Source organism: Lacerta agilis, chromosome 8, assembly GCF_009819535.1.
Source record: "Lacerta agilis isolate rLacAgi1 chromosome 8, rLacAgi1.pri, whole genome shotgun sequence".
Classification (NCBI taxonomy): domain Eukaryota; kingdom Metazoa; phylum Chordata; class Lepidosauria; order Squamata; family Lacertidae; genus Lacerta; species Lacerta agilis.
Genome location: NC_046319.1, coordinates 10,173,046 through 10,195,127, shown reverse-complemented (window position 1 = coordinate 10,195,127; position 22,082 = coordinate 10,173,046). Strand labels below are relative to the sequence as shown.

Genomic DNA, 22,082 nt, shown 5'->3' with positions numbered 1-22,082 from the left:
CGCATGCGCAGAGCATTTTTCGCAGTTTTTCTGGTTTTTCGGTCTGCTCATGCGCAGAACGAATTGTTCGGGTTACGTCCTTTTCGGGTTATGTACTGTAACCCGGAACGGATTAAGTACGTAACTCGGGATAGTACTGTAAATCACGATTTAAATCACTAGTCAGTAAGACTTGATTTAAAACATTTTTTTACAGAAAGACTCATTCTTGCTGGTATAATCTTAATATTTACAACCAGATGAAGGTTTCATTTTTTGGAAGAATAAATTTTCACAGTAGCTTTTACAGTTTATATCAAAAATTACTGATTTGGTTATACTATTAGAAATACACAGACAGATAATTATGAAATTCTTGCGAGGTTTAATAAGTTAACTGTTTACATTTGGACAAGTTTTCTGCTGTACTGTATTGGAAAGAGAAAAACAATCATTTCCTTAATAACAATTTAAACAACTTATTTAACTAAAACAATAACATTATAGCATATGTATCCATGTTTGTTAACTGATGTGGTTAAACGGTTGTTGTTTTTTTTAAAAAAAAAACTTCAACTGAGTTTTAGCACACATGAAAAACTTTTATGTAACTTAAATAGAAAACTATCTTTGGAAAGATTTTTCCTTCAAAAGCGTTTTATTTTAAAAATCCGATTTAAATCAAAAAAATCCGATTTATTTTTTTAAAAAATCATTGATTTTTATCCACCCTGGTTAGGATCCACCCAGGGGTCAAGGGCTCATGGCAGGATTTGCACAGGAAGCACCCTTAGAACGAGCCAAACCGGCAGAGGCTCTCTGGGATTTTAGCCACGGGGTCTTCCCCATCCCTGCCGTGAGATGCGGCAGGAATTCGAACCCAGGACCTTCTGCATGCCAAGCCTCATGGCAGGATTTGCACAGGAAGCACCCTTAGAACGAACCAAACCGGCAGAGGCTCTCTGGGATTTTAGGCATGGGGTCTTCCCCATCCCTGCCGTGAGATGCGGCAGGAATTCGAACCCAGGACCTTCTGCATGCCAAGCAGGGGCCCTGCCCCTGAGCTTCCTACTGGCACCCCCAACCTCGGCCCTCCAGATGTTTTGGGACTACAATTCCCATCATCCCTGACCACTGGCCCTGTTAGCTAGGGATGATGGGAGTTGTAGTCCCAAACCATCTGGAGGGCCGAGTTTGGGGGTGCCTGGGATAAACTCTCTATGGAAGCATCGTTGCCTCCAGCTATGACTCCGCTCTCCTTCCACATCTGGAAACCAACAGCGGGTGAAGGGCCTTTGTGCTTGCAGCTTTCCCCATAAGGGGCATCTGTTCCTGTTCAAGCTCTGGAACCTCAGATACCAACCGCCTGTGGAAACCACCCCCACCCCAGCTCACCTGGCTGACGGAACTAAAACGCAGAGCCCAGGACCCCCTGATCGCTTTCCTCCATCGCCACGTCGCCCCGTACCCCGCTGGTCTCCGCCGTGGGCGTTCATCTTTCCGTCGCCGGTCAGCTCTCAGGAACTCCGCCTTCCACCTCCCGAAGCAGGACGCCATAAGACGCTGCCCCCTGGCACTCTCCAGCCACGCTACAGTCGTGTGCCATGTAGAACGGCGGGCGGCTGCCGCGGACCAGGAAACGAAAGCCCTGGTGAATTTCATATAGAAATAGGGATGAAAGAACCTATCCATTTCCATTCTTCGTCTTCCCAATCTTAACTATCCACACCTGTAATTTAAACAGGCTTTCAACAACCGAGTGTAAATTTCTCCTTACAAACACATATTATTTTTTTTGCAATTTTGCCCTAATGCGTGCACTTTTTTATCCTGCAGCCAATCGGAAGCCCCGTCGGGCATTTGGCTTCCAAGGAACGTTCGCAAACCGGAACACTCATTTTGGGGTTTGCGATGTTCGGGATCCAAAACGTTCAACTCGCAAGGCGTTCGAGATCCAAGGTACGACTGTACTTCCTTAAATAAACACAAATTTCCGCATTTTATACCGAGTATCAGTCTGAATGCCTTCCAATAAAAGGAATCCGTGCTTGCTCAAAGCAAGGATTCGGCTCACTAAAGGCGATTTCTGCGGTTTTGCATGCGAAGTCTGTACATTAACAAATATAATACATCTTTGGGTGCCTTTTTTTTTTTTTACTAATAAATGCATTTTAATGTGTATCACTAGCCTGGCATTTGCATTTCTTTTACTCAGCTGGAGAACTGCATTGCAAAATTCTGAGAAAGGCAAATGTCAAAGGAAGGCTAAATTTTGGTCCCTGTATCGATGGGAAAATTGTGAATTAGGTAGATTCGCCTTCAAAGGCGAACTGTATCAGATTTCGCCCCCATCCATTGCCCAAGACCAGGGGTCGACATGGTTTACCTCGCCTGGGCCAGTCACTCCAGGGGAGATTCCTTCGTGGGCCAGATTGCACGCGCGCATGCGATTTCCGGCGCCGCGGAAGCGAGTCCGAGCAGCTCAGTTCGGGGGTGGCTTGGGGGCTGGTTAAATGACCCCTGTGGGCTGCCTGTGGCCCATGGGCCTTAGGTTGCTGACCCCTGCCCAAGGCTCTTACCTGGAGAGGAGAGCCAGCTTGCCTTGTTGCTCTGCCTTCAGGTTCTGCATGGTCCTGGCCGACCAAAACGCAAAACATTTCGCCAGCAGCTGCCTCCGATCCTGGGTGTGTCCATTACCCAGAGGGAAGGGCGCTGGCATGAGGAGATCTGCAGCAGCGAGATCTTGCGAGCCACTGGGGAAATGGCTGGGAGATGGGGAGCCGTGATGAGGAAGGTGCCCCGAGTCTTCAATCGTCAACGATGAGGAGGTGCTAGCCTGGCTACTTTCCTCCGAGCTGCCTTCCTATTCCCAATTATGAAATGACAGAAGTATTAATTTTGTGCTTCTAAATACTGGTTTATTTAAGATTATATATATAGAGTGAGTCTCCAATGCTAGTCCTAGCCGGAAGAGACCCACTGAAGTTAATGGACATGACTAACATAGGTTCAGTTGTGTCAATCTGTCTACTCTACACTATATATGAAGGGGGAAAACTGATCCTAAGTCACAACTAAAGAAGAACGGCAACTTCAACTGATGGAATATATGCAGCTTGCAGACTTAACATATAGAATAAGAGAACAAGAAGAACATACGTTTAAAGAAGATTGGAAAACATTTATTGAATATATGGGGGGGAATTGTGTACACTTGAAAACGTTGGCAGCATTAAGATAAATCCAGCAGTGTAAATAAGTTTTGATGGATATAATAATGGAATACTGAATGGTATAGTTTATGTAAAATATGCAGGGATTTATGGCATGCAAAATGAACCATAGAAAGAGAAGGAGGAAAGCCATTGATATTTTAAGGTTGTTGGAATGCATATTCTAAAATGTAAAACAGAAAAACTTAGTAAAAAAAATCTTTTTTAATGGAAAAAAAACCTGATCCTAAACTTCTGCTGCCTCGAGGCTATATACATTTGTGAGAAAAGCTGAAGGAGAAAACCCGGGGGGGGGGGGTCCAAACCATCTGCCTTGCAGGACACCTTCAGGAGATGTTGTGATCTTTTCTGTGAACCGCCCTGAGACCTCTGGGTATGGGGCAGTATATAAATTCAATAATAATAATAATAATAATAATAATAATAAATGTTTTTGTGTGCGTGGGTGTATATCTATCTATCTGCTACCCCTGCTTGTCCCATTTGCCGACCCCACCTATGCACCAAAGTAGGGTTCAGCAAACTTTTTCAGCAGGGGGCCGGTCCACTGTCCCTCAGACCTTGCGGGGGGCCAGACTATATTTTGGAAAAATAATAATGAATGAATTCCTATGCTCCACAAATAACCCAGAGATGCATTTTAAATAAAAGCACATTCTGCACATGTAAAAACACCAGGCAGGCCCCACAATTAACCCAGAGATGCGTTTTAAATAAAGGGACACACACTACTCATGTAAAAACACACTGATTCCCAGACTGTCCACAGGCCGGATTTAGAAGGTGATTGGGCCACATCCAGCCCCCAGGCCTTAGTTTGGGGACCCCTGCACCAAAGCGTTTACCCTGGGGTCAGAGGGAAGCCTGTCGGCGAACTGTCCTCACCTTGTCCAGCGAACCGCCGGAGAGAGGCGGGGCAGGCACATTGCTATGGAAACCAGAGGACAGGGAAGACTCCTCTGAATCCGGCGACGCAAGGAGATGGTCCTCAGCGAGGTCCCCGGGGCCGAGTTCAAGAGGATGCAGGCAGAGGGTCTTCCGGCGCCAGAGCCCAAGAGCTTCTCTCAGCTGCCGCCTTTCTGAGACTCGGTGGAAAGCGCTGTAAGGGAAAGGCCTTTATGAGCTTTCGGAGAAAAGTAACTCTGTTCTGTTGAAGTGAAACAGCAGGATTACAGCAGAGGGTTAATTCTGAAACACCAGCGGGAGAATTCTTGGGACAGGCCACCCACTTTGCATGTGGAAGATCCCGGGTTTAATCCCCAGAGGCATCTCCAGGCATGCCTGGAAACGTCCCCTCTCTGAAACCCTTGGAGTGCTGCTGCCAGTCAGTGTAGACAGTACTGAGCTAGATGGATCAACAATCTCAGTCAGTGTAGCCAGGCCAAGACCAGCCCATCCCCATAGAAGGAAGACTGCCAAAGAAGATTGGTAAACTAAATCAATGAAATATGCAGGATCTATTAGTTAATTTGAAACCCAAAATGACATTGGTCTTTCTTTTTTTCTAATAAGGGAAATGTTTAAATCATCATCTTGTAAGCTTTGTGTATAGGTTTTTACACTGGGCGAACTTTTAAAAGTCACTTGTAATAAGATGAATGAGGTTTAAAAATTGGATTGTTAAGGATATAAGATTTTAAGGACGTGCATGAATAAGAGTAAAATAATGGAACCAGGAGGGGGAGTGGAGGGAAGTCAATTAAGATGTATTGTTTAAATTTTGAATGAGAATATTACTATTGTTTTTTGTTTTTGTGATTTTTGGGGAATTAATAAAATGTTAGCAAAACAACAACAAAACAAACAAAAACAGTCTCGGTCAGTGTATAATCATGCGGGGTTGAGCCATCTCACAGCATGCTATGGTGTAAGAGAAAATTATATGAAAATGATGTATCACTGTTATCTAACACCGAGTAAACTGGCAAAAATGTATAAACCTGAATAAAATAAGTGCTGGAAATGTAAAGAGAAAAAATGTTATTTTTATCATATGCAGTGGTCTTGTTGTAAGGTTAAAGCTTACTGGGAAATGATACATAACGAAATGAAAAGGATGTTTAAAATAACGTTGGTAAAAAAAAAAACAACCAGAAGCTTTTCTTTTGGGAATTATAGGGACAGAACTACCTAAACTGTATAGAAACTTATTCATGTATGCGACTACAGCAGCAAGAATGTTACTTGCCCCAAAATGGAAAGAAGCAGAAGTCCCAGCAAAGAAAGAATGGATACCAAAACTTATGAAATATACAGAAGTGCCAAAACTTACCGGAAAAATAAGAATATATATATAATATTATATATATATATATAAGAATATATATGAAATGGTTTGTTGAATATTTACTGATAAATTGTAAATGGATAAAAACACTGGCAGAATTATTGTAATAACCCGCAGTTTCATAAGAGTATATATTTAAAGAAGATGAATAAATGAGCAAATGCAGAAGATATTAAAAATAAATTTAAGGAACCGCGGAAAGAGGGGGGAAGGAAGTCAAGTTTCTAAATGTCAAAATGATTGTAAAATCAGTGAAATGTATAAACCTGAAAAGTATAAATATTATTATTATTTTTTAAAAGGGTTGAGCCACCTCACATGATAGGAGACAGGGTTGTAAGCCTGAATGTTCCCCGTTACAAAATAAGTGGTATGGGAAGGAAGAAGATCCTGGCCAGGGCCTAGCCTGCTCCAGAAAGAAAAAATAAACAAAAAAATTCTGCAACCAGAATTCTGCAACTTCCCATGCGGCTAGCCATGGGAGGGGGAAACCAGTCCCTCGGAAACTGGATTCAGCCTCCTCTCTCCGGCTTCCAAAATTTCGCCCTCTATCAGTGAGGACTAGGAGCTTGCTTTTTGAAAACAACAACGAAACATGGAAGCTGTGGTTTGGATACAGGAAGACCTTTCTGTGCCTGTTACCCCCGATTTCTTCGCTCTTAGGTCAGGGTCTGAGTGCTTACGTTGCCTGCTGGGATTCCCGCCACCTCGATTCCCAAGTCCGGAAGGCCTGCTGCAACGTTAACGCGCGGTAGAAGCCGTCCAGAGCATCGGCGCCACTCTTTTGGGACCACCTCGCTTGTGCTGCAGGAACCTTCTCAGCTGCATCCATGTTCCCTGCTTATTTAAGTGCGGGAGGGAGATAAAAAAAAAAAAAGCATTTAGAAGGAATTTCAAGTACACAAATGATGGGGTTTCTCTAAACTTCCAGAAAGGCTCACTGGGAGCAGCTCAGTGTTAGAGCACCTGCTTTGAATGCAGAAGGTCGCAGGTTCAACCCCGGTATCTCCAGGGAAACCTGGAAACCCTGGGGAGCTGCTGCCAACCAGTGTGGACAACACTCGGCTAGATGGAACCAAGGACCTGTCCTTGTAGCTCTCCTCTGACTCTAATGAAAGCCAGCCCCTTAATTCAAAGCCATGAGGACTAGAATCTCACTTCATTTTTTTAGGGGGAGGCTGCGGCTCAGGAAGAGAGGCCTCTGCCTGAAACCCCGAAGAGATGCTGCCAGTCAGTGCAGGAAATCCCAAGCAAGTTGGACCCGATGGCCTGACTTTGTTATGGTTCTCACCGTGGGTTCTCCTCTGCTTCAAGGCCCACAGCTCCAGCAGAGTCTTCCTGGCCTTTTCCCGGACTTGCATCATCAGCGTCCATTGATGGAAATACACCCTCAGGGATTCGAGCCGCAGGCATTCCCTGCCGTGCCTGCATAGCGCCTCCCGGTCGGCGACGGACTTCCAGGCCTGGAAGCAGCTTTGGGAGGGGGGTGGGGAAAGGAAAAGAACGGCTTAGGAAGAGTCTGGCAGCAGGATCAGGCCGTCATGGCCCAGCCTCCTGCTGCCCTTGGCGGCAACTCTGCCCAATTGAGATTCCTCCCAGTGACCTGCCTCCGACAGGGGAGGTGGGCGAAGGGGAATTCAAACGCAAGTGGCCTTCTGGGACAGCCACTGCTCTGCAGGCTTGTTGTGAAGGTTGCAGAGCAGCATCTTGGGATGCTAATACTGACCCACCTTGCAAGGTTGCTGTGGAAGCTGCAGGGCAGCAAATACTGGCCTCCCTTGCAAGGCTCTTGTGAAGAATGCAAAGACGTAGAGCGGCATTGCATGATGCTAATGCAGTGTTTCCCAAACTTGGGTCTCCAGGTTGTTTTGGGACTACAATTCCCATCATCCCTGCTACCTAGGGATGATGGGAGTTGTATTCCAAAAACAGTCGGAGACCCAAGGCTGGGGAACGCTGTGCTAATGCAAACCTACCCCAGAAGGTTGTCGCAAAGAGGTAAAGAATGTACAGGTGAAACTCGAAAAATTAGATTATCGTGGAAAAGTCCATTTATGTAAGCAATTGTTTTCATTAGCTACTGGAGTTTAATATATGAGATAGACTCATGACATGCAAAGCGAGATATGTCAAGCCTTTGCTTGTTATAATTGTGATGATTATGGCGGGCAGCTGAGGAAAACCCCAAAGTTGAGATTGTTAATTTGGGGTTCTCATCAGCTGTACACCATAATCATCCCAATTATAACAAATAAAGGCTTGACATATCTCGCTTTGCATGTCATGAGTCTATCGCATATATTAGTTTCACCTTTTAAGTTGAATTATTGAAAGAAATGAACCTTTCCGCGATATTCTAATTTTTCGAGTTTCACCTGTAAGGGGAGACCAAGAAGCCCACATTTAAAAATGACCGTCATCATGCTCGGCTCACCGGCTCAGCAGCCCTCTCTGCACCTGAGCCACCAGCGGCAGGATCCGCTGGACTGCCCTGTAGCGGCAACGCCAGGCCTCAAACGCGCTCGCCAGCCTCTTTTTCTCCAGGAGGGCGAGAGCTTCCTGGGCGCGAATCTCCTCTTTCTCCAGACGCTCCTTCTGAAGGCGCCACAATCTGAAAGCTGCTGCGTTGCAGGGAGAAGGAGGGGGGGAGAGATCGGAGGTGAGAGAGCCAGGCGGGTAGATTTTTCTAGGCTCGGGGCAAATACTCTGCGTGCCGTAAGAACGCCTAAGAAGACCCCTTGCGGCCCCATGAGCGGGGAGCACTTTTTCAGCCTGGGGGCCACATTCCTTTCTGAGGGCCGTTGGTCGGTGGAACCCAAGGCACAAGTGGGTGGAGCAAAGGAGGTAGCGATTCCTGAATTGCAGCGGGTTGGACTGGGTGACCCTTGGGGGTCCCTTCCAATTCTACAAATCTATAAAATTGTATCCGGTGGGCACACCCCCACCGGGGGAGGAAGGGAAAGGAGAATGTTAGCCGGGTAGTGATAAAGCGGGATATCAAATCCAAACTCCTCCTCTTCTTCTTCCGCTGTCGTCATTGGTGGGGGGAACGGAACGGAATACCTTGGGAAAGGGTGTGGCTGGCGGAGCAGGCATCCTGCACAGAGGGACTCCCTGCTGCAAGCTTCTCAACTTATTGTGAACCACTATATAAGCAGCTGCTCAGGGGCAACAGCCTTACCAGCCAGGCGCCTCACATCCCGTAAAGCCGCCGCCTTTCTGCAGGTCTCGCCCCCTCCCTGCTGGCGACGAAGCTGCGTCCAGAGATTTCCCTCTGCCCTGAAAAATAGGCGAGGAAAATAGGTGAGGTGGAAAGAAGATAAAAGTCCCGACCAGAGAAGAAGGGCAGATCAAATTGATGGATTACGCTGAAATGGCCAAAATGACCGGAAGAATCAGAAATCAGGAAGAACCAAAATTTTAATAGGGAATGGGGAAAATTTATAATTTATCTTAAAAACCATTGTAAGGAGGGGGGGAAGGAGGGGGGGTTGCAGTTGATCACGTCCCCTGCACGTGCCCAGGGGATGCTGCCATCCCCTGGCACTATTGGCTGATCTCTGGGCGCGGCGCCCTGCCCGGCTGGCCAACCGGCCCGGCCAGCAAGGGCGTGCCCACTGCATTTAAAGTGGGCCCGCGGCCAGAGCTCGGCCTCTCCTTCTTCACCGCCCATCGGACTCGGTTCTATGGAATCTTGTTTTTATGTTGTATGTTGGATATGTGACTGTAAAACTTTTTTTGGGGGGGATGTTTTATTTAAGCATATTAACAAACAAACAATAAAGTGCACACACTTAACCCCAAAAACCAAAGAGAGTAAAGGGAAAGGGTAAGAAAAAAGGAACCACATCCATTTGATTCGCCTCCACCAGCACTCGTCATCCTTGAGTCATTTAAGTTCTTATTTACACTGCATATCATTTATCGCTGTAATTACTTCCTTTATAGTACTATTATGGTATAACATCAAATCACCTTGCAAGCTTAGTCTAAACATATCAGCATGTTCTCTTTAGAGCAGTGTTTGTTCATATATTCTTCGAACCATAACCACTGCGCCCTTAATTTCTGGTGTGTTTGATATCTTATTACCGCAGTTAATTTGGCCAGTTCTATCAACTTTAATTAACCAATCCTCTTTTGTAGGTATGTGATTTCCTTTCCAGTTCTTTGCAAGGAGTATTCTGGCTGCTGTGACTGCATACAGGGATAGTTTTCTCCTATCTTGTGACTGTAAAACTTTAATCTGAAAATCCAAATAAATAAATTTTAAAAAGGAAAGGAAAAAAGTCACTGTGGTTCTGTTTATCCTCCCAAAGTGCGTGTCTGTGTGCAGCGGCCAGTTTCAGACTGAGGAGGCCGGGATGCAGATTCCCGCTCACCTACAGAGATTAGATTGGCCCCAGCTCTCACAGCCAGCCTACCTCGCAGGGGTGTTGCAATCAATTTAATGCTACAATCCCAAGCAAACTATCCAAACTGGGATTCCTGTCTGTCTCCTCTTTTACTCACCTGCTGTACCGGGCGGCGTCTTCCAGGTGTTCCGCAGGTAGGTGGCAAGGGTTGGGGGACATCCTTACTCCCCCTTTTCCTGGGGTTGCCAGTGGGCTTCTGCCGGGGCTCGCCACCTCCTGTTGCTGGAAAGATTGGGCCTTCCGCTGCTTTGCCACAGCATCCTGCCACTAACAAAGAACCGGGCTTAGATTAATTAACAACAACAACAACAACAATTTATTACTGATACCCCGCCCAGCCACTCTGGGCAGCTGCTAACAGAATATTAAAAACATGATAAAACATCAAACATTAAAAACTTCCCTAAACAGGGCTGCATTCAGATGTCTTCTAAAAGTCAGATAGTTATTTATTTCCTTGACATCTGATGGGAGGGCGTTCCGCAGGGTGGGTGCCACCACCGAGAAGGCCCTCTGCCTGGTTCCCTGTAACCTCACTTCTCGCAGGGAGGGAACCACCAGAAGGCCCTCGGAGCTGGACTTCACTGTCTGGGCTGAACGATGGGGATGTAGATGCTCCTTCAGGTATACTGGGCCGAGGCCGTTTAGGGCTTTAAAGGTCAGCACTGACACTTTGAATTATGCTCAGAAACGTACTGGGAGTCAATGTAGGTCTTTCAGGACCGGTGTTATATGGTCTCGGTGGCTGCTTCCAGTCACCAGTCTAGCTGCCGCATTCTGGATTACAGTAGTTAAATTTTCTGGGTCACCTTCAAAGTTAGCCCCACGTAGAGCACATTGCAGTAGTCCAAGCAGGAGATAACTAGAGCAGTGTTTTTCAACCACTGTTCCGTGGCACACTGGTGTGCCACGAGATGTTGCCTGGTGTGCCGTGGGAAAAATTGAAAAATTCAAGAGAATTACTTTATATATAGTCAATATAGGCACAGAGTTAAAAATTTTAACGTTTTCTAATGGTGGTGTGCCTTGTGATTTTTTTCATGAAACAAGTGTGCCTTTGCCCAAAAAAGGTTGAAAAACACTGAACTAGAGCATGCACCACGAGAGAGTCTGCGGGCAGGTAGGGTCTCACCCTGCATACCAGATGGAGATGGTAGACAGCTGCCCTGGACCTGTTTCTCCATGGACATCTGTGAGTCCAAAATGACTCCCAGGCTGCACACCTGGTCCTTCGGGGGCACAGTTACCCCTTTCAGGACCAGGGAGTCCTCAATGCCCAGCTGCCCCGTCCCCCCAAAACAGTAATTCTGTCTTGTCAGGATTCAACCTCAATCTTTTGGCCGCCACCCACCCTCCAACTGCCTCCAGACATAGAATCAAAGAATTGCAGAGCTGGAAGGGACCCCAGGGGTCATCTAGTCTAACCCCAATGCAGGAATCGCAGCTTCAATTTCACACTCCATAAATTTTTCACAAGTGATGCCCTTCAATAAAAAAGATATCTAAAAAAAATGACCCTATAACACCCAGGAAGGATGTCAACTAAGGGATGGGCTCTTCTGGATACAAGCCACAAGGGACCTGCAACTAATTAGGAACACCCAATTTCCACCTTGGTATCCTCTCTTGAGAACACAGATTTTATAGCTAATTATCTGACCAAACTCTTGACAGCTTCCTTAAGAAATGCCTGAACTGAGACGCATTTCCAAAGGAAGCCCACTGGCTGTCTTGGATGGCTCCTACAAGAATATTTGGGTACGTAGACAGACTTTGTATTTGTGGTCAACTTCAGGGGGAAGACATCACTTATTATCTGCTAGCCTGCCTCTTCTACAGAGACCCAAGAGATATCTGGAGCCATTGTTCGCACAAGCAGGCAGGCGCACCCCAGCAGAAATGGTTTGGTTTCTTTAAGCGACAGCAATAGCTTTGTAAAACACAGAGCGTCCCTCTATGCACTGGCTTTGGGGGGCGGGGGGAATCCTGAAAAATGAGTTAGGTAGTTAAAATCGCTATAAAATTGTTGCGTTGATTCGGTGGTTTCATCTGAAAGCAAGTTGGGTTTGAGTTTGTAGGCGTCTCTGGCTATCTTCTCTCTCTTTCAGAATGGATGTTGGCAAACTGGATTTAAAAAATAATAATGTTATACCTGTACAGTAGAACCTCTACTTACAACCTCCTCAGGTTACAAACGCTTCAGGTTACAAACTCCTCTAACCTGGAAGATTTTGAGAACTTTGCCCCAGGATAAGAACGGAAATCGTGTGCCAGCGGCGCAGCGGCAGCAAGAGGCCCCATTAGGAAAAGCACGCCTCTAGTTAAGAACAGTTTCAGGTTAAGAACGGACCTCCGGAACAAATTAAGTTCGTAACTAGAGGTACCACTGTAACTGGAGCTGTCAGAGATGCACAAGGGACACTGTGTTCAAATGCTCAGGAACTTGGCAAAGTCTGCATTTACAGTATGCATTTTTATATTAAGGATGAATCTCAGGCATCCCCAAACTCGGCCCTCCAGATGTTTTGGGACTACAGTTCCCATCATCCCTGACCGCTGGTCCTATTAGCTGGAGATGATGGGAGTTGTAGTCCCAAAACATCTGGAGGGCCAAGTTTGGGGATGCCTGATGTATGTTCTGTATTCTTTTATTAATGCTATTGCCTTCTTCTTCTTTTCTGGCAATCACTCGTAACTGAGTAAGATTGTCTTCCATAAACATGGTTTTAGCAGTGGGTCCATAAGTGACTGTGGAGGCCAATTCTGGATCCACACGTCCTTCCACAGTGGGGACCTAGGTTTCTGGGTGGGAGTTGATCACGGTGAGGGTTTGCCAAGCGTGCCTTGCCTTCTTCTTCGCGTGTTTCTCCCTTTCGTCCTGAGTTTGAGTGTCTTCAAAGCCCTCGACACCTTTGGCAAAGGCTGTTCTCCAACTGGAGCGCTCGCAGGCCAGTGTTTCCCAGTTGTCAGTGTTTATACTAGATTTTTAAATATTTGTCTTGAGAGAGTCTTTAAACCTCTTTTGTTGACCACCAGCATTACGCTTTCCATTTTTAAGTTCAGAATAGAGTAGTTGCTTTGGAAGACAATAATCAGGCATCCGAACAACGTGACCAGTTCCAGTGAAGTTGATGTTGAAGAATCATTGCTTCGACACTATCTTTCCTTCTTCCAGTACACTGGCATAAGTTTGCTTGTCTTCCCAAGTGATGTGTAAAAATTCTTGGAGAGAAACCATTGATTGAATCTTTCAAGGAGTTGGAGATGGTGTTTATAAGTGGTCCATATTTCACAAGCTATTGCCTTAAAACATCTGAAGAAGTGTGCATGCACACGAAAGCTCATACCAAGAACAAACTTAGTTGGTCTCTAAAGTGCTACTGGAAGGAATATTTTTATTTTTAATATTGTTTCGACTACGGCAGACCAGCACGGCTACCTACCTGTAACTGCCTTAATACAAGTCTGACATGGCCTTTGGCTAGAACAAAAAACCAACGAACTTGGAAACTTGAGGAACTTACCATCTGCAGATTGGCATATCCGTGCATCTAACTCATGATCGGCTGCTCTGACTGGCAGCAGCTCTCCAAATTTAATTATATTTCAAAAACCCCAGAGAGGGCGTGAGTTCTGTCAATGAGGCATAGCTGGACCCAGAAGCTGGGCCCGTCTTGGCTGCACCCTGCTCTCAGAAGAAGAGTTTGGATTTGATATCCCGCTTTATCACTACCCGAAGGAGTCTCAAAGCGGCTCACATTCTCCTTTCCCTTCCTCCCCAACAACAAACACTCTGTGAGGTGTGTGGGGCTGAGAGACTTCAGAGAAGTGTGACTAGCCCAAGGCCACCCACCAGCTGCATGTGGAGGAGCGGAGACGCGAACCCGGTTCACCAGATTACGAGTCTGCCGCTCTTAACCACTACACCACACTGGCTCTTAACGCACCCCCAAGCCCTCTTACCCTTTGGAAGCTGGCAGCCAGCACCGCCAGAATGTGGTTCCTCTGGGCAATGCCTGTTTGGTCCTTCCTTAACTGCACGGCCCACCGCAGGGCAGCAAGCCCCTTGCGCAACAGCTGGTGCTCATACAGAGCCCGGGCAGCGGCCGTCTTCCCAGAGACGTGCTTGCGCCAGGCCACAAAGCATTTCTCCAGCTGGGGGTCCACCCTCTGGGGCAAAGGCCTGGGGGAGAGAGGAAGAAAGGAAACAAAGAGCTAGTGTTCCATTTAACCAATTAACCACCACAAATTTAAGTTGATTAAGTGATCAGCTTGAGTTGATTAATCTGATCTGATCTCTTTAAGGGAATAGGAGATACTTCTAAAGAGAAAGCAGGTTTTAGAGACAACGCACACATCCCTTTGAATGGACAGGCATTCACTCCACCTACAGCTTTTTAAAATACATGCTGCTATTAAAAAATATTTATTTACTACAGTGGTACCTTGGTTCTCAAACGCCTTGGTTCCCAAATGCCGAAAACCTGGAAGTAAGTGTTCCGGTTTTTGAACACTTTTCAGAAGCCAAACATCCGATATGGCTGTCGGCTATTGTTTCTGGGGCACCTGCAACAATCAGAAGCTGTGCCTTGGTTTTCGAACATTTCAGAAGTCAAACAGACTTCCAGAACGGAATACGTTTGGCACTTTTGTTTTTGCGTTTTTGTTTTTGAGGCTTTTTCAGTTCATTTGTTTTTGTGACTGTGTGGAACCCAGTTCAGCTACTGATTGATTGATTGATTGATTGATTGACTGAGGAAATGGATAAAATCCCCCCATCCAAACAATGACTGTCATCAGTGCAGGTAAGAATTTTTTTTAATTTTTTTTTAATCATTTACAATAATGTCTTATTTATTTTATAGTACAGTACATTGATTATTGCTTTCATTTTATGGCTCAATGGTCTCGTTAGATAGTAAATTTCACGTTAAAAGGGATTTTTTAAATACAAAAGTCTGGAATGGATGGATCCATTTTGCATTACTTTCTATAGGAAAGTGCGCCTTGGTTTTGGAACGCTTTGGTTTTGGAACGGACTTCCGGAATGGATTAAGTTTGAGAACGAAGTTACCACTGTATTTGATTTAAATGGGGGAGGGGTGTCTTTTTAAAAAATGTAAACACATTTCATAACATTTACACCACCAAAAGCGTTTAAAAGACGGGCAAAAGCATTACCTGTTTCTCTTCCTCTCCATCAATTCAACATCTCTTTCCAGGTCCTGCAAGTAAAGAAAGAAAAACCAAGACAATATGTTGGAACAAGCTCGTCCCTCCTCTTATGGAATCTCTGGGCAGCACTCAAGGCTTGGGACATTCCACACCCACAAGATTCTAAATTCTGCGCCATGGTAACCTGAATTGGGCTGAAAAAGCTTGAGGAAAGCAGAGGTCTGCTGCCCGAATCCACAACGCAGATCGAAATAAAACAATGTACACACCCTGGCATACACCAGCTTATTTCACACAATTCAGTTGTGCCTCCAACTAACTTGTGGAACTCACCGCCACAAGCTGGGAGTGAAGGCCACAAGCCACAAAACTCAATGTACATCCAACATGCCACTCCGTTAGCTGGTAAGCGGAATGGCTGTATCAATTTGGACTTCAGTTGGTTGGCAGCAACAGGAGAGGGGGGGATCTCTACATTTAGGGCATTGCTCCTGAATCCAAACTTTTTTAAAAAAAAGATTTTATTAAGACTTTCCATAATACATTACAATAAAAAACAAAGCGATCTAGACGGAAAGAAAAAACAGAAAAGGAAAGAAAAAGAATACAAAGTCCTCTCTCACAGGTAAATCTTATCTCTTATCCCACCCAGAAAGAGGTGGATTCTCCCAGCTCTCACCTGAGAGCTTCCCTTTCTTCTCCCAGCCTCCCACCCTGGGAAATCTTCCCTTCCCTGCCTCTCACTCAGAGTCCTTCACCAACCAACCATCACCGTCATCTGCGTGCCATCTTCTCCTTACCCCAGAGGACAAAAAAAAACCCAAAACAAAGCCAAACAAGAAAAGAAAAATAGAGGGAAACAAAGCAAGGAATGAAACGAAAAAATCCAAACTTTAGTTCAGGCGTAGGCAAACTCAGGCCCTCCAGAGGTTTTGGAACTACATTTCCCATCATCCCTAGCTAAAAGGACCAGTGGTCAGAGGTGATGGGAATTGTAGTCTCAAAACATCTGGAGGGCCGGCGTTTGCCTATGCCTGCTTTAGTTAGTAACAGACAGACTGAGCTCACCTCCTTTTGCTTATCATCCAACGCGTTGTTGATCTCCTCGTCGTACAATGCTGTGGTCCTTTTCCCGGTCTGTTCCACTGAAGGCCCTCCTCCCTGACCATTTTCCGCACCAGGCCCACAGTCGTCGGCCGTGCAATTCGGGGAACCGTTGGCACTTCTCCCAACAACGGCCGCACCTGTACTATCGGCAGCCTGCCAATGTTCTCCAAAGCGGCTGAGCTTCCAATGGGGCAGATCCGCAGCGTGCTCCTCTGCGGAGAGTGTGGGCCCCCCGCTGTCCTCTCCTGGTTCGCCCCCAGCTTCGCAGACGTCAGAATCCTGGGCGCCGTTCCTAAACTGGCACGCAGGAGAATGCACCACCAGGCTGACGCACACAGGAGACCCCAGGTTTGCCGGAGGATCGGCGCACAACGCCTCCAGGGAGACCTCCAAGCTGTCAAAGGAAAGGAGACTCAAGGCATGCTCCGAGAGACTCAACTCGGAGCGACGAAACTCTCCGGAGGTAATCTCTTCCGGATCAGCCGCCCTTTGGTGGCAGCGGGTTTTGGAACAGCCGCATTCACCCGTTCTTTCCGGAGTCCGCCATGCGCCGCCCGAGCAACATTCGAGGTAGCGAAGGGAGGTTTCGGAATAGCGGTCTTCTCCCTGAAGTCCCAGCGAGGTGAGATCAACGCCGGCACGGAAACCTGACTGGTCCAAGGCCTCCGTTGGGCATGTCTGCAACCCAGCGTTTCCGCACCTGTAGACAACGGAGATGGGTTTGCCCACGGTGGAAGTGCCACCCCAGTCCCTGGGGAAAGGGGCTCGCCATTTAACGCTGGCCTGCCTGGCGTAGCTCTCTCCTGCCGCGAGATGCTCCATGGCACTCAGCACAGTCGAGGCGGAGATCCGAGGATTGCGGAGCGGTTGGCAAAGGAGAGGAGGACGCTTGGACTCCCAGGGGGAGGAGCCCAAAGCCCCCATCGAGGCGGCTTCTCGCTTGAGCTGCCGGAGGGAGCTGTGCAGGTCGGCAGACGTCCGGGAAGACTTCAAGAGGGTCTGGAGCGCTGCAGAAGACCGAGTGCTCTCCGCCAAGGTCGAAGAGTTCAAATGGTCCAACGTAAGGCCTGGCCCACGATGCAAAGAGTCGTCGCTTCTCCCGGGGCTCGTAGGAGGACACCGGCAGGAAACAGAGCCAGGAGACGATATCACGGACAATTCGGCCGGAGAGAAGCAACCTCTGCAGTCCCCGAGATGCCCACAGATTCTTCTCGACGCACAGACATGGCTTGCTTTTGATCCATATTGGTCCTCGTTTCCCATCCTGTTCTCGGAGAGGGTGCCGCAAGCATGAGAGACATCGCGGCTTCGACTCGAGAGGTGGCTCGGAGGGTTGCCCTCTAAACCGAGCTGCTCTGAGCATGAGCAGAGAGAGAGGCATGGAGTCGGTGCATCGCTGGTAAACTCTGAGTCTCCAGATGCACCCCTCTGCAGTTTCGGCGCAAGGTTGCTTTGCCGTTTGGATAAAGAGACGCCAGTGGTGTCCTGGAAAGGCCAATAAGGGCAAGAGAGGTTGGTCTGAACCGCACGGTGTTGCTGCAGGTCATTGCTTCCCTTTTCCGTGAACGCAGCCCGTTTTCTCCCCTGGGCACTCGCTCCTCCGCAGTCTGACCTGCGGACAACGGAGTCGGCTGCTACGTGCCTTTCCGTGGACAGGTACAGATTGATGTTGATGTTTCTCTGAACGTTTCTTTGCTCTGCAGAGGGGAGGAATAAAGCTGTTTATGTTGGGACTCAGCATGCATGTCAAATACTTTTCCATCCCTTCCCGCGGCTGGTGTTTAACAGTGACCCCATGTCAGAGACTTCAACTTTGCAAGCTGGGATGTGCGTGAACATTCCGTGACTTCACAAAAGCAAACTAGGATTACTGACATGCCGTGATGTCTAAAAACAGGGAATCTGAGCAGAAGAACATGTGGAAAACTGACATACATTTGCTGAATCCCACATTTGTACTGTACATTTAAATCACATGGCTTCTTCCAAAGAATCCTGGGCACATGTCATTTCTCCCTCACAGAGCCACAATTTCCATCACTTTTAACAAACTACAGTTCCCAAGATTCCTGTGGGTAGCCATGTGCTTTAAAGGTGTGGTGCAGGTGCACTGTGGGAAAGTAAAGCACACCGGTACTGCCGTACCTGGGAAGTCAAACGGAATCCATTCCAGAAGTCAGTTCAACTTCCAAAACGTTCGGAAACCAAAGCGCGACTTGTGATTGGCTGCAGGAAACTCCTGCAGCCAATCGGAAGCCGCCAAAGCCCCATGGGATGTTTGGCTTCCAAAAATCGTTCGAAAACTGGAACACTCACTTCTGGGTTTCGATCATTCAGGAGCCAAGGTGTTCAAGATCCAAGGTATGACTGTATTATGGTGGTAATAATAATAATAATAATAATAATAATAATAATAATAATAATAATAATAATAATAATAATACACTTACAATGAACACTGTAAATTGACGCAACAATCAAGGAACATTTAAGTTTCTAAAAACGGCGAGAAAGTGAAACATTACAGAGGTTTGTAAAATTATGCTTTGTTTGCAGAAAGTGAATAAGGTTTCCTCCTTCTCCCATAGTACCGGAACCCAACGGGGCCATTTAATGAAGCTGAAATCTGCAAGATTCAGGGCAGATAATAGGAAGGACTTACCCCTGGATTTCAAATGCGCGCCATGATTCTCTAGGTGTTGCACGGGGTTGACTGTCCTAGAACAGTCCGTCCCTGGATTTGAGATTAGCGAGCGATACACAGCCAATCCCCAGAGCTGTGACCAACCCACTCCTTCTCACAGGCTCTGCCACAAGTAAGAGTTTTCGACTATGGTCCACCCTCCCTATAATAGCAAACTCAGGTGCTCGGTGCCAACCGAAACAGAGCAAAACGGGACTAAGTATAAACCTGAGCAGGCAACTCCCCCAAATATAGGTCGATGGACAGATGGGGAAGATAGATATACTCTATTCTTTGAGAACAAGGCACCCTCAGTAGCTTAATAATAATAATAATAATAATTTATTATTTATACCCCGCCCATCTGGCTGGGTTTCCCCAGCCACTCTGGGCAGCTTCCAACAAAGATTAAAAATACATTAAAATGTCACACATTAAAAACTTCCCTAAACAGGGCTGCCTTCTAAATGTCAAGTAGTTGTTTATCTCTTTGACATCTGAAAGGAGGGCGTTCCACAGGGCGGACACCACTACCGAGAAGGCCCTCTGCCTGGTTCCCTGTAACCTCACTTCTCGCAGCGGGGAACTGCCAGAAGGCCCTCAGTGCTGGACCTCAGTGTCCGGGCAGAACGATGGGGGTGGAGACACTCCTTCAGGTACACTGGGCCAAGGCTGTAGGATTTTGAGCGCTGGCTAGGACACCAAGATACTCTGCCACATTTTGCTGCCGCTGCCACCTGTCTCGTCCCTCTGCAAGGACTCTAAACCAAGCAGAGGGTGCCCACCGCCCCAGCCAAATGCTATTTGCCTGTGCCTGTGCTAAGCTGTCGAATGCTTCTCTTAGCACATCGCAAGCGTGCGGCTTTACGACGCACCTCCTGCAGCAAAACCGCCTCTCTTCCCGCAGCGGCCTTACTCACTCCGATCGGCACCGTGGGACATGCTCCCGGCTCCGTCCAGAACTGTGGGGTAGAGTGTGGGGTGGAAGCAGGTGCCCCTTTGTGTTCGCTTCTCTGGCCTTGGTGGGTTGGGGCGGGGGGGGGGACGACAACACCCCACCGTGCTGGGTTCTCCCCGGCAGCTGACGGCACGCTTAATGCTCGAAATCCGAAGTGTGCTAGCCAGCTGAGTCACTCTAAGCAGCTTAGAGCCCTCGATTTAAGATGCCAGTTAGTCATTGTGGAACCAGATGTCCAGCATGCAGGGCGGTGGAAATGAGGAGCAAGGAGGCTTTGATCCACTTGTAATTAGACGAGCCGGGCAAATTAGCTCCAGAACAACCCAGTCTGTCTGGCCGGCGGCAGCAGCAGAACCACACGCTGATGTCTTGCCCATGGAAAAGTATCTTCTATGAATTATTTCAAGCAATTCTCAAATGCGCACAGTAATCATCGCTCAAGAGCAAAGACGTACGACTTAAGGGATCCATATTCTGCCTCTTTAGCCAAACATGGCTCCCATCAGTGACTTACGAAAATCACCGCTAAGCAGGTCCCTGCCCTCAAGTTTTACAGTCTAAACTCTAAAGGGACATAACGTACAAGGAAAAAGGGAGGAGGAGGGAGGAGGAGAAGCGAGCTCAGGGGCAAGTTCTTATGCAAACGTTTTTCTGATTCTAAGACAATGCACTCCTCAGTACACATCATAATCGTGTGCCATACCCCATGTCACGACGTAGAAAGACAAATAACGTATTTAATTTCTAATTCTCATTACTTCCTCAATTTTTTTAAAAGAAAAACCTCCATCCAAGTATCAACAGCTGCTTGCCTACTATACTATGCCCATCCTGAAACTACCCACCCACCTGTCTTCCACAGACCCCTCCTTCCTTAAACCTGATAAACGATGTGACTATAAACCTTTCCAACCAATTCCTAATAAATTAATCTCCCCTTTCGCAAACGCGAGCACATCTATTTCCTACTGGAGCTGCCAATGACTTTGCTGCCGATACGATTTCATTTATTTACTTATTCAATCTGTATAATGCTCTTTGTCTGAAGATCCCAGCATAAAAACACAAGATACTGTATATATTTACATATGCAAATACACATACATACACACACATATATAAAACAGGAACAAAAACAAATGGCCCCTGGTTGGGACCTCACTCGATTTCCATTTTTGGTCTAACAAAACACGGGCCGCAGTAGTGGCATAAATAAATAACCTTTATTTTTGACACCTGGGAATTTCAGTCTGAATTATCCCTAACAGAAAAGACTTTGGTTTTTTGGGAAAGTACTTTAAAACATTTTTTTTTCAATTCATTATGGATCATTTCCCCACTATCTCTTTCCTAACCCTTTCTGAAAACATAAGAAATGTAATAAAAATTATTAATAGGATCATTTGAGCTTGATTGACACACCAGCTACAGTCCAGGGGGGCAGTGGTTGGCTGCTGCCCATTGGCACTGGTGGAGCCCAACAGCAGGGGGCGCCAGAGCCAATGGCAGGTGGAGACAACTCATTCCAGTTCCGCCTCCACCTCCTGCCTGCTGGGCTCTGCAAGGGGCAACCCTGAGACTAAGCAAGGAGGGAGTTGACAGTCAAGTCCACCCCACCCTAGTGGACTCCAGGGAAGCCTCAGCTTACCAGACGCCACATAGCTGCTCAGAAAAGGAGGGATGTTTTCTTTCTTCCTGCCTCTCGGCATCCCGTCCAGGTCGTCCCTTTGAACTCAAGGCCAATCCAGCAACAGGAAACCCCGGGCGACGCCACAGCACCAACTGCCTGGAAAGTCAAAGCAACAGGAGGTAAACAAAGCGATCTTCTTTGCTGCTATTCCTGCATCGCAGTGGGGTTGGACTAGATGACCGCAGTGGGTCCCTTCCAACTCTACGCTGGTATGATTCTAAGGCAGGGAACGGCTCTGAAAGTCAGTATGCGCTACTGAGTGGCCATACATTTAAAGCACACACCCCACCCCAAAGAATCCTGGGAACTATAGCTTACAATCTGCAATCCCCAGCACACCCTTAGCAAACTACAGTTCCCGGGGTTCTTTGGGAGAAGCAATTACCTGTTGCCACAGGAGTCCAGAGAGCTCTTGCGCTTGTGATCTGCTTGGGGGCTTCCCACTGTGAGAACAGGATGCTGGACTAGATGGGCCTCATCCAGGCCATTTTATGTCCTTAAGCTGTCTTCTTAAGCTGCCGCTGGGGATGAATTTATGACAAAGCTTGGACTAGA

General features: G+C 47.1%; 1 protein-coding gene across 1 annotated transcript in view; it reads right to left on the bottom strand.

Moving 5' to 3' along the window:
• Nucleotides 1-21,618, bottom strand: part of C8H1orf167 (chromosome 8 C1orf167 homolog) — a 31,578-nt gene extending 9,960 nt beyond the window's left edge. The window contains exons 1-12 of the mRNA XM_033156863.1: nucleotides 21,486-21,618; nucleotides 16,158-17,893; nucleotides 15,096-15,139; nucleotides 13,878-14,097; nucleotides 10,012-10,181; nucleotides 8,681-8,778; nucleotides 7,934-8,117; nucleotides 6,791-6,972; nucleotides 6,183-6,336; nucleotides 4,098-4,311; nucleotides 2,559-2,842; nucleotides 1,375-1,516 (exon numbers count right to left, since the gene is read on the bottom strand). Of these exons, the coding sequence (XP_033012754.1) occupies nucleotides 1,375-1,516; nucleotides 2,559-2,842; nucleotides 4,098-4,311; nucleotides 6,183-6,336; nucleotides 6,791-6,972; nucleotides 7,934-8,117; nucleotides 8,681-8,778; nucleotides 10,012-10,181; nucleotides 13,878-14,097; nucleotides 15,096-15,139; nucleotides 16,158-17,893; nucleotides 21,486-21,546 (3,489 nt within the window). The 5' untranslated portion in view covers nucleotides 21,547-21,618. The remainder of the gene's footprint in view (nucleotides 1-1,374; nucleotides 1,517-2,558; nucleotides 2,843-4,097; nucleotides 4,312-6,182; nucleotides 6,337-6,790; nucleotides 6,973-7,933; nucleotides 8,118-8,680; nucleotides 8,779-10,011; nucleotides 10,182-13,877; nucleotides 14,098-15,095; nucleotides 15,140-16,157; nucleotides 17,894-21,485) is intronic.
• Nucleotides 21,619-22,082: the final 464 nt, after the last annotated feature.